The sequence below is a fragment of the Falco cherrug genome, chromosome 10 (genome assembly GCF_023634085.1).
Source record: "Falco cherrug isolate bFalChe1 chromosome 10, bFalChe1.pri, whole genome shotgun sequence".
Lineage (NCBI taxonomy): Eukaryota > Metazoa > Chordata > Aves > Falconiformes > Falconidae > Falco > Falco cherrug.
The window spans coordinates 250579-263624 of NC_073706.1; the positions used below are offsets into that span (position 1 = coordinate 250579).

The window sequence follows — 13046 nt, forward strand, 5'->3', positions numbered from 1 at the left end:
AGGCTGAAGAGTCCCTCAAACAGGCGCTAACCTGTAACTAAGTCTGCATCAGTAGCCCTTTTTCTTCTCCTCCCCGTTATAGCTGCAGACACTTACACTACTAGCGAGCACAACTGTTCGCAAGTGTGGTATTATTAGGCGGGCATTTAACCACATCTCAGGTACGCTGGAGCAGGGTGTCCTTTGTGCTAAAGCCTGTCTTCTCCAGAAACAGAAGAAACTGGAAGTCCCTGGCTTTTGGGAAATGCACAGCTTAAGGGAGAAGCCAAATGCCAGAATGAAAGTGGTTGCTACTCTTCAGCCTGCGTTTCCACAGTAATTTCAGCTGTGTAAAACTCTAAGAGGACTGCAGCACCAGAAAACTGCTCTCATATCTGCATTCAAGCTACACACAATGGTTCAAAACAGGGGGGAACCACCTATGTTCTGCAAAAACTGCAAAGCAACTTCAAGAAATTTAGATTCAGTTTAGAAAAAAAACCCACAACCCAGCAGTATTTATTTATTATGCTCCCTCTATACACTACAAAGCAACAAAACTCTCAACATACCTGAGCTGAGTTTTTGTCTACATAGATGTGGATAACTCCTCCATGTTTGTTACACTCCTCAATCACATCATCTTTAATTTCTGTATCCCAGCCAGCTTCTTCTTCACTATAGGGGGTGGAAAAAGAAGAGGACAAAGATGGAACTGTTACCACTTAAACAAAACCCATGCTAAAAGTCATCAAAATAAGCTCTGCAACATTCCGATTCCTTTCTCAGATGTTAAAGTCATCAACAAATGCCAAACAGAAGCACACAACGGTAAATCACTTACGTTTGAGGATTAAACATGTTGGAAAGCTGGAAGCACTGTGTTGCAAGTGGTTGTACGGAAGCAGCTGCAGCCAGAACTGTTGTAATAGGAAAAGAAAACAGTACCAAATCTAAGAACCTGCTATGCATGGCTCCAATTTAAATCAGTATCTTTACCTATTTTTTAAAATCCCAACATTCAGCAGTAACAGCGGAAGTTTAAACAGAAAACAAAAACCAGGAAAGCAAAACTCATAACTAAACACTACATATTATAGAGAAATTTTTAATTGATCAATGCAGAAAACAGCACAGATGCACTACAGTTGAAGCTGAAAAGTGATAAGATAACCCCAGGCACTTTTTCTGCATAGATTTTCAGTATTAACATTTAAACGCAGATATATGCATCTTCACATGCATCTAAAAATTCTGCCCAAGTTGTATGCCAGCAGCACCTTTAATTTTTTTCTCCTCTTGGAAGTCAAGCAGCAGCTCAGGGTGGAGTGACACCACCCCATTAGACTGCACAGGAGTGACGTAACATCTTAGAGAGTTCTCAAAATGTATTTTAAGCATGTTGAATTATCCTTCAAAAAGTGTATCTATACTTTTGTCCCCTGGAAACGCGTAATTTAAGAAATACTTGACGACTAAAATTTTAAACATTTTAGCTGTAGAACAGATTGATACTCTTCCCCAGTAACTGTGAAATTATTTGTCATTTATTGTTGCTCATCACAGTACATCTTATTAAAGATAAGCACAGTCCTACAGGCTGCAAGCTTCTCCTAGTTTAGTTGAAATAAGAGTCACCTTCTCTGTACATGTGCATGCATTAAGGTTTGGCCCTCAGAGTAAGATGATGACTAATCCTGGGACAATAACACCAACCTCCTGATTCTCAAATGACTCCTCTAGTCCCTGCCCTGAAGGCAGTAAAAAACCCCAAACTCAACCACACTAAACCCATAAAACCCACAAAAATACAAACCCACACATTTTCTAGGACTAACATATGGCTGGGGAACATTACCAACACTGAGGAAATGCTACAGAAAGGCAAAAGTGTTTTCACATACGTTGTTATTTTCAGTCAATAATCAATATATAGTATGATTGCTACAGACAAGTACAATACAGTTCCTCGGGCTGCTGGCAAACTATACCAGAAGCATTTAATTTATAGACATCTGCAACAAGAACTACTTGTGACAGGTTATATCAAATGCTAGTTTACCTTCATTCTGCTGAGATAGTCTCGTTTGCAAATCTAAAGAAAAATATACAGAAGTTGATTAGTGTGCTTTCTAGCATTATTGTATTACCTGTCAGCCAGGTGGCTCAGCTTGTATTTTTGTGGTTAAGAGGTTGTTCAAGTACCTCAACCCACTCTCACTGTTCCTCTCTAGCTGTGAGTAGTTTCACTAGTTTCAACTTCTCAGATAGAATATTCTGTACTTGACAGAAATTCCAAGACCAAAGGTAAGCATACTTTAAAAAGAAACAGTACCTTAAAAGGAAAGACATGACCATGTCCTTTAATTCAATACTATCATTTCCACCTTGCCTTTGCTGTGCTTGAACTCTTCGTAAGATGTTATTTTGTTTCACAAGAAAGTAATTACAGAAATCCTTACAAGCATTAGACATTTGGCATCTTTACCAACAGAAAGCACTTATGCACAGTTACCCAAACATGACATTTTGAAAGCAGTTATCAAATTTAATTTTAAGTAGATTAAGGTAGTATTTCACCTGTTATCTTTTCATATAAATGTCGTAACAACATGAGTTAGTTTGGCATTTTTCAAACTCAAAACATATTCAAATGTTAAGAACATATAATTTGCCAAGAAAATGCTAATTACTTGTTTAATAACATACAACTGACTTTCTACCTACTTCCAAGTATATGACTCCAATACTTAACATCTTTAAACCACAGAAAAATTCAGAATGCAAGAGATCTTAAGCATGAGCCTCTTCATTTATGTTCCAATTCAATCTACACAAACACAAGGAGTCAGAACCATCACCTTAATTCACTTGTTTAGCAAGCAGTGAAGTGCTGGACCCCAAGTAAGCTTCCAAGCTTACTGGGAAATACCTGAATGCATCAGTTATCAACTTTCTAATAAAGCCTCCTCCAAAACACTGGGGGACCAACAGGAGTGCATCTTTTTTGCTCTAAGTATTAGGCAGTGAGAGTCCCAAAGACAAGTCTTCCTCAAAGTTGCCTTCCCTAGTGACTTGCACAGAAAAACACATACATACTCAGAACCATGCAGAAAAAGTAAGAGATGGAAGGAACAAGTTCTGAAGGCTGAGCTGTAGCAAGAATTCGTTATGTTTAGCATGTTTTCCCTCTGGATCTGAACACAAAGAAATCCTCAACTACAGAGTAAGAAATGTCATAATGACCAAGACTGTCTCAGCTTGTATTCTCCACAGAGGCTGCATGGATTTGGCCAAATCCATGCAACTAATTACCTAGCAAATTAGTATCCAAACTTCTTTTGCGAACAAGTGTATTTAAAAAAATTGCAAAAACCCTGATCTCATAAATCACTCTAGTTAGATGAGAGCAGAAACTTTCCCTCTGCAATTTTGACACAATTGCACATACACATCATGTACAGCCAAGCTCACCAAATGTCAGCCTGGGGCTCTATAGCCAAATGCTCCAGGACACCTGCAACCAGATCTGCACAGATTCTCAGTTCCAGTTCTGTCTAGGGCCAAATCTCAAAGTGTTATAGTAAGATCAGCTACCAGTATCTTGGAGCAACAAGTTTCATGGGTTAATTATCTACTACCTCTGAAACATAACCCGCAGTCCATCAAATCTTTCATCAACTAACTGCATTTTCTTGTTGCTCACAACTGAATAATGGTTCTCTCTCCCACTGCTAAACGCACTCAGAATTTAGAAATTCATTGTCACTCTTCACTTTCAACTCTTAATTCTTCCCTATGTGTCGTTTTAAATAGTATACGGAAAATAGAATACATCTGTCAAGTACAGATCAACGTAATAGCAGTGACTTTAGCATGATGTTGTAAGCATGTGCTTAGTACAGAGAAATCAGGAATACAGAAACATTTATCAAAGCATTTTGTGTTTTAAAACAAAATTAAGTTGTGGTTTATTTTGAAACACAGCTAGCTTTAAATAAGCAAAAGCCTGCCAAGTATTCTCCAGTTTAAGTAATTACTTGCAACAGTAGAGCAGATCAAATGGAGGTCCTGCACATTAACACCTGTTCATCCCTCTCCTGCACCACACTATCTCAAATCTTCTTCAGAAACAGATAGTTCCTTCTCAAAAATAAGGAATGTTTTGTCCCACAAAGCATTAGAAGAATGCACTATTGCTTTGTGGTTATTTTAAGACTCAGATTTTCAGACAGTATTTACTAGAGAACAGAAAGTATGCAGCTACAACTGTTTAGCTTAAGTTCTTTTTCCTGCTGGATATTATTCCCCTGGAGAAAATTCAAAGTTCTCAGGTGTCCCGTGAAAATAACCCTTTAGCTTCCTGATTTTAGTTTGATTGAACCCACCTTGAACATGGCTGACCAAAACTGTACACGAATGCATATGTGATCTCAGATGCTCAAGTACACTACCTCTAAGAACACAGTTGCCCTTTCAAACATGCATCACCCTGACAGCTCATATTTACTCACTGATAAACAGTAGTATTCAGCTAATTTCCTCCTCCTTGACAATCTTTCACTGCTAAGCTCCCCAAATTATATAACTAGAATTTATTTCGATCCTGAATAGATGAACAATGCACAACACCCCAAGAAACCATCACTTCCAGCATCTCCATATTTACTCACCTCACTCCTACTATTGTTGACTATTGTTATTTATGCAAATATTAACCAGTATCAGCCCAACACCTGAACGTTAGCTTCAACAACAGCTTCTAACCTTCTCAGGCTTCACCTCAAAAAACCCCACTCCTCTTCCTTTGAGCCAGCTTTCCCACTCCCACCCCCCCTACACATCTTGTACTTCCCAATGCTCTAGTTTAGTAACTTCCAAATGACACAACTCAACAGCAGTTGAGAGAGATGAGTTCTACTACTGTTCCTCTGCCTAGGAAAGCCCATTTTAGCAAAGATTTTTAATCTTTAAATGCTATACTTTAATAACATTCTGCAGTTTGCCCATGTTTAGTATGACTTTTGAATAAGTGAAGTCAAGAGTAACAGGACTGAAAACCGGCCAGATTAATTCTAGACTGCCTTCACTTAAAAAGAGAGAAGAAAATGTTCCAGCTGTGTCACAGACTTAAAATATTTATTGACAATACCAGATATCAGAACTCTATTTTATATACCTATTCCTCACAAATTTGATGGGAGTTTTCTTACTACTCTGAACTGAGTATGTTCAGCTATTACTTTTAGCTTTGCTTCCACCTTGTGAGTAATTTCCTTTTTTTAAAAAAAAAAAAAACAACCAAAAAACCCAAACAAACCTATGTCTAGCTTACCTTCCTCAAATTGCAAACTTTATGACCAGTGCCCCTACTACAACCCAAGACAATGAGATTCTTTTGAAACATCTCAGGAATATATTTTTTTCCTTCAACCTCAGCCCTGCTTCCTTTTTGTTCTCTTCAGGAGTTGGTAAATCTTTAACTATGCTTTCACGTCTTTTACAAGGTCTAACTCAATCTGACTGTTGGCAGGTAATTTTCATTTTATCTATTTCCCAAACTAAAAATCTTGGTTTATTGTCAGTCCTTTTTCCTATTCTTCACAGGCTCTGTGCTCATTCCTTATTTCTTTCAAGGTAGTTAACCACCCAGTTCAGTGTGGAGCCCATTTCTAACAGGACTGTTTCTTCTTTCTGTGGAAGACAGATCCAATACGGCATTAACAATTTGGAACCGAAGAAACATTCGACATCCTGCCTGTTCAAATACTCTAGTTAGACCAGATAACTTTATTGCCCTGTCTCTTCAACCACCACTTTTGAAATCAGAAGCCTTAGTTACAGACCTGTTTTGTTTATCCTTCCATTTAAACTTGAGCAACTAATGATCTCTCAAGTCAATGGTCATTTCTATTCTCATCCATAACATCTCCATTACTTACCAAAATGAGTTTAAAATAGCATCCCCTCTTCATGAGTCAGTGAGTGTTTGATGAAGAAATTTGTCGGATATCACATCCAGGAATATCTGGGCCCCACCATTATTACTAGCATTTCTTCTCCAATCTGTATCAGGGAAGTTAAAGTCTCCCATAATGACATAATTCCTGGTAGTAATTTTCTCTAACAAGAGTAAAGAGATCTTTAATCCATAACCAAATCTCACTCTGGGGATAGCTCATGACTATGGTTGGAAAAAGATAAAGCTTTTTACCAAGTTACTTAAGTTGCACATCTGCATTATTCCTTTTGTACAATACAAGTAGAATAAACAGTGCTGTTCCTACCAATTTCTACAGGTACTAAACATGCATACTCTTCAAAAACCCGTATTCTGCCTTATCATTTATTCCTTCACAGCCATGTTGTCTCATACTGATTCCATGCTATCCCAACAGTTCAGCTGTGTCAGACAGTTTTGGCCATGTTCTTGATTTGGGGAGTCTGGATTTCTTTGGCTTGTTCATTTCAAATATGGGGGTGGGGAAAAGGATTGGCATTTTATTTTACAACTATTTCTGTCACAACACTTTATCAAGCACATTAAAGGTGATTGACTTCAGTGTTGTTTATCCATCCTTCTCTTTCTGGACTAGATAGGAAAAACTATCTTTGTCTTTTTCATCTTTTCCTTCTCAAATAGAAAAACCTCAACCTTTCTTCCTCAACCCAGATTTTTCTTTCACTAGCCAGTTCCTTTTCCTTCCAAGACTGTTATCTATAAGAAAACCCTATTGCATTCTTTTAGCAAGTGTCTGCAAGTTTCATGTGTATGCTCTTCTCAAAACTACACCTGAACTTCAGTAACGTGATCCAGGTGTTATCTTAAGACTGAATCACTTGTCACAAACTCTGCCGGAAGACAAACCAACCAATGCTACCTATTCTTTGTTGATTTCCTAACACTTTTCACACATTCCAGCCCCAAGTTATTTGTGATATTCAGGTCTTTTCTACTGCTATGACAGTTTCATGCCCTTTATTCTCATATTAATAAAAAACTAAGAACAAGACATTCCACTGTACGTTACTTATTTCCTCTAGGACACTACTCATTGCTCCAGTTCTGAAGCCCTCTTGAAGAGTTTTGTTGTTCAGGCCACCTATGAACTAGCAGCAGCCATCATATGCTCAGCATCATTCCCTCTCACAACAAAATAAAGTCTCAGTGACACTTCCAACATACCCACTTGCAGAACAGTCAAACTATAGCAAATTCCAAGCAACACACAAATTCCCTAACACAGTGTCCTTCCTCACCAGGACACACACTGTATAAACCTAACACTACCATAGTCTTAGTTGCCATGTCTCCCATGAACCTTCTTGCTCCTGGCACAGCTGTTTTTTCAGAGGGGTCAATCCCCTTCGAATTATGAGCCTACCAGTTTTAAGAGTCAACATTTACACTGCAGTAGAACATAAAAGTCCCCATTAGTACAGGGAATAGTAAAGATAGAGATGAAGGTTTGGGATGAATTAAGTAAACAGACTTGCCAAAAAAAATGCTAAGTGAATCACGCCCATCAAAGCTGTCATACACTGTCACTTTTCATTTGCTCGTGGATTTGCAACATTTTACAGTTTGTAAAACATGCTGCAATACCTATGTTCCCATTTTAAGAGGTCACAAAATACATTTCTGTATCTTGTCTCAAAATTATAAAGCATAAAGTATTTCTGAAAAATAAAACGGCTAATCATTTCTTACCTGCCACAGCTCCAAATGCCAAAGATCCACTCATCTGCAGAGCCTGCTGTGCAGCTGGGGGAATCTGCAAACCAGTACCTAAAACAGAACGTGAAAGTACCTTGCAGCAAGCACTTTTCACTCAGTTAGGGATGCACTAACATGGGTATCAAAAACTGTTGTCAAAAGTTTAAATACACCATTCCATGCATTCAGCATAATATTCTGTGGGGTATAATAATTCAAATCCTGTTAACTTCTGTATTTTCACACCTCTATTAATCATCACACATACCTTCTGCAAGTCTTGCCATCAACTGAAGGCGACCAGTTGTTCCCAAGTCAATTCCAGTCCGTTCCAACTCATCACTGTCCAAAAATGAACTAGCACTGGAAGCATCAGTGCGCTCAGTTACATGTCCAACTTTCATTGGCCTACCAGCCAGCTCAAATCCATTGAGCTGCTCCAAGGCCTTCTTGGCACACTCAGAGTCTGAGAACTGTAGATTAGAAAAACAAATTCAGTAATACTGCCTACAGGATTCAGCAACAATTCTACTGCATGTTAATATCCAGAGTTATGTAAACATGAGAAACACTAAATTTAAGGTAACAATAGCTACAGGCCAACTTAAATGTGCTCCATATTTTCCATTTAAACCAAACACACACAAGTTTGTACATTTATTTTCTCATATTTAGATAAGAATATATTTAAATATGTATTATCGTTGGAGTTAGAATTATCTAGATCTTGCAATCAACAGAAGTCATAACTACAGTTCTCTTTCAACACTTTCCAAGAATGACAGTCACCTCCTTTGTAACCTTGTCACTGCCATACACTTACTGGCTATTCCTAACAGATATTGTGCTTTATGCTGCTTAACACCAAATTAAAAATACAAATATTTTGTCACCGTTAAAACCATCAAATATTAGCATACATTTAGTTTGGTTTTATTTGTCTCCAAGTGCCAGATGATCCAAACAAGACTTTCCCCCCCCCCCCGCACCCCCCCCATGACAGTCAAGAAACCCAAGTTCACAAAATTACGTACCTGAGGGTAAAGAGGAAAGATGTTTTCAACTGATTTTAGCCTCTAAAATTTTACTTCCTCTAAAAAGCTCAAATTCAATAATTTTCACAGCACTGTGAAAATGCCAGTCTTTACTAGTATCTTTGCCTGCAGAAGACAGCATTGCTTTACCAGGCAGTGATTTCAAAGTACACTATTCCATTCTGAACGTGTGCATTGTTCAACCACAACACGCACAGAGGGACTGGCAGAAACAAAGAAAAAGGCCAGTGTTGCATGCCCTGCAACATGATGTTTCTAAGCTGAGACTTAAGATTACACTCAAATTATCTAAGTTGTCTGGCAATTCTAGTCATACCGTAATAAATCCATATCCTTTTGAGCGTCCAGTTTCACTATCCATCATCAGCTGAATGCTTTCGATCTAAAAATAAGAATAAAGCTATTTATTATCAAGACATTTTGGAGCAAAGCACAAGATACAGCCTTGCCAAATGTACACATACGAATGTGAAATATTTTTTTTTTTTTTTTTTTTTTTTTACAAAAAATAATCCGTTCCTCATTCCTTCCTCAAGTCAAAATTAGTGTATAGGCAACCAGATACTTATTTGATACCAAAACAGAAGCATGATGTACAATTTATCCTTTTGAGTCCAGCTACAGGCAGAGGCTTGGTCCTGATGCAACATTCCAGCAGACAATGAGCATGCAGACATCATCAAATCCTAAGTGAAACACTATAGTCATGGCCTCTTGTATGCTGCGAAACTCCTTTTTACCCAGTAAGAAAAGTTGCATGACTTTGACCAGGGGCTTTAAAAAAAAAATAAAAATGCATATTTGAAATAATTATTGGCATATGGGAACTCCTTGAAGTTTAGAGTTACCGAATTTAAAACATATTAGTAACTCAACCATAAGCCATCAAACAGTGTTTGGAAGAGACGGCAACACAGAAGTAAGAGAAATTTAGTTCTTCAAGACCGGAGTACATCGAATCAAGAAAAGGCAACACTTTCACAGCTCTACATGTAAGCCTCCTAATCTACATTAATCCCACTGCCAGACCTTGAGAGAAAACAAAACAAGAACACCCATGGAGATTAAAATTTAATGAATTACTGCAATTTTGCAGGCTTTTGCACAACAGAACTAAAGGTATACACATACTGAATCCGAATAAAGCCCCTGACAAAGTACTGTTACAGTATGTATGAAGCAGGGTTAATATCCAAATGGGGGGGGGGGGGGAATCAATGCACTTAAATAGAAAAAATAAATTTTAAAACCAAGCAGCATATTAAATATATTACCTTTTCCCCTAGGTAATCTAGGTAGTAATGATATACCCATGATACCTTAGCACAGTGGGGCTAATATTTATTATAACTCCCCTGGGAACTTCAGATTTGATCTGCTCACTTTCATAACTCTCTCTGCAAAAACAATACTATGCAGCAAACTGGGGCCTAATGATCAGGAGTAGAAGGAGCCTTCTGTCAGAGCTGTATGGGATATACCCTAGATCACTGTAGTAACATGAGCTGAATCTTCAGCAAAAATCCTATGAAACAGATGAAACCATGACATGCACAGTGAACAGAACTCAGACCTGATTCTGTTCTTTGTGCTTTAACCTATGATATGCAGCCCCTACTCACAATCACATAGCAGGGGGCAGATATTTACATGCTACAGAAGCAGGATATGACACAGGGATTCATTCCTTTTGTTTTGTTTTAATAATTTTAGGTACTCACTGAATTCTCAGTTTTCCTTTGTAAAGCCTACCATTCAAAATCACTGGACCACACCACAAATCAGGGTTCTCATTTGTTCTCCAGTACTAACTATGGATCTAAAGCCTTGTGGATGTAACAAGCACTGAAGAGCAAGAAAAATAAAGAAGTGTTTTTGCAGGTGTGAAGCCTAATTGTTTCCAGAGGTTGAGTGCTCTGCAATTAATCTAGGTTCTCCAAATAAACAAATTTCCAAATTTCCAAGTAAATTTCTGTAATGCAACATGCCAAATTAAAATTTACCCTGCCAAATGGCTCAAAAATTCCTCGAAGCATATCTTCAGTTATGTTGAAGTGTAACGATCCCACATACAGCCTCATAGGACCAGCACTGCCCTTCTGCAGGTTATTTGCCATTGCTGCTGCTCTGTTTTTCTCTGCCTAAGGAAAAAAAAGAAAAACTCACCTTCTATAAAATCTAATTAAAAATCCTAACATAAGCAGTATACATTTACCAGATTCACCAAGATACAAGCTATTTTCTAATCTGCGCAATATCCATCAGACTCACTTAAAACCTACAAAATCCAAGACCACAACCAAGTATAGAGGGCACAGCTTCCAAACTGCACAACCTTATGCAGAATTCTGGCTTCTATCTAGTTAACACTTCAATTTGTACATATGCTGGAAAGCGTACATAATAGATACTACAATCCTGTAACACTGTTAGTTTCCTTATTACTACCTTCTTAACATCTGTGTTTTCAAAATTCATTTATATCACTTTGAAATGCTTTCGTTGCCTGTCAACTATGGGAGGCAAAGGTCCATTTATAATGATCTTAAATAATCATTCTAGTTACGGTTTTCCAAACATTCAATGATAACCAAATTTTCAAACAGTAAGTTTTCCGGCAAGATAGAAGAGGAACCAACTCAACATGAATAAAAATGAGGTTTACAATTCCTTACCTGTGATGCTTGTACTATGATTGGTACACCCAAGACTCTCTGACCAGTTAGTCCTATTGCCAGAGGCACTGAACTAACATCAACAAATTCTACATAAGCAATTCCCTTTGAACGCCTGGAATTTCTATCCGAAATCATTCGCACATCACGAACCTGAAAGGCAAGTACAGAAACACTTTTAGAGAAAAAGGAAAAAACAATGCAGTCCATTTCTCAAAAAGGTATTAATAACCAGAAAATTATTTGCCAAGCCAATGGCTTTGTAATTATGCTGCAAATCTAGAACTGCATAAAGCTATAACGAACATATCCCAGAGGCAAGCTAGCATTAAAAGCTGCTGTTCAAAGTCAAATCTAGGATGCTACTGGAACAGCAGCAATAGAATACTTGCAGCACTGTAGTGCTTTAAGCCAGAAGTTTACAGCTGATGGAACAAAACAAGTTCAAACTGGAGGTTAAACACATTTTTAAATTACACTGTAACTGGCAGATCTATCTGCAAAAGACTGAAACTTCTAAAAAATGAAGTTGTTGGAATCAGAATTGAATTGCCATGTTTTGCAGCACATCATATGCTGAACAATGAACTCCTGATAAATTACATTTTAATGTTCAGTCTTTATGAATTAGTTGGTAGTTTCGCCCTTTTCACCTAGATAGAAAGCCACTTGCTTACAATTCTGCAGAATATTCTTCCTGTACCAGGACAGCATGAAGAAGTATTCAGAATCATTTCAACCTCCCTATTATTTACCTTCCCTACTGTAGAGAAAAATTCTTCCAGGTCTCTAGGCCGAATTCTTGCAGCCAGCTGCATGCAGAATACTGTTCGAGCATCCCTCTCTTCTGGGGTAAGATTATCAATAGGTTCTCTGGAAAGAGGAAAGTTCAGTTAAAAAATAATCTGATTTAAGATAAGTCATCTCTAGGCCATGCATTAAACTTGAAATAATCAGTACTTCAAAACCTGATGGGGGGGAATGCCTGCCATATTAAAAAAAGGCAGGGTCAAGATCTGAAGGAAATACCCCCAGTATTAATATATTTAATTCCTCAACATGACTAAACATCTTGTTTCAACTGTAAGCATTAAACATGACTGGAAATCTGTACAGAGACCACAAAACTGAGGTGCCATTTTGCTACTCTCCAGAACAGCTAACAGTACCACTATAGAACTTGCAGTCAAAAACGTGAGATGAAAGGACAGGAAAACAAAGGAAAACAGGATTAATTACAACACACTATCTTTCTGAACTCTCAGACAAGTAGCATGAACTTTTTGTGGCTTTGCAAACTAAAATCTTACATCTATGCAGTCACCTCAGTCACTACAGCCACCACAAACAATACATCTCTACAAACAGAGCTCCCAGTCCTCATTTTATAGTCTCAGCTTGTTAACCCACAAATAAGTATGAATCATGAGTAATTACGCTCATCCTCGACACCAGAAACACTAGATTAATTTTATTTCAATACTGAGGCTAGCTGAAATTAGATGCACTGCTTTTGAGGTGTTAAAAGCTTCAAAATATAAATTAAGTACAGGACGGAATTAGCATGCCAGATCCTCAACTAAATTTCCAGTCATGTAATAAGTATTTATATTTTTATGG

The 13046-nt window shown here is 37.8% G+C and overlaps 1 protein-coding gene across 12 annotated transcripts in view; it reads right to left on the reverse strand.

The window, feature by feature from the left end:
- The window catches only part of RBM39 (RNA binding motif protein 39), a 31850-nt gene that overhangs the window by 3362 nt on the left and 15442 nt on the right, over window positions 1–13046 (reverse strand). For 9 of the 12 annotated variants that reach the window (XM_055722411.1, XM_055722410.1, XM_055722412.1 and 6 more), the window contains 9 exons: window positions 12182–12299; window positions 11427–11579; window positions 10755–10892; window positions 9068–9133; window positions 7965–8169; window positions 7691–7768; window positions 2042–2074; window positions 824–899; window positions 552–657 (listed from right to left, as the gene is read on the reverse strand). In XM_055722411.1, coding sequence (XP_055578386.1) covers window positions 552–657; window positions 824–899; window positions 2042–2074; window positions 7691–7768; window positions 7965–8169; window positions 9068–9133; window positions 10755–10892; window positions 11427–11579; window positions 12182–12299 — 973 coding nt within the window. Of the gene's footprint in view, window positions 1–551; window positions 658–818; window positions 900–2041; window positions 2075–5921; window positions 6103–7690; window positions 7769–7964; window positions 8170–9067; window positions 9134–10754; window positions 10893–11426; window positions 11580–12181; window positions 12300–13046 lie in introns of those variants that run through there. The other 3 variants (XR_008734182.1, XR_008734183.1, XR_008734181.1) reach the window with 3 other exon arrangements.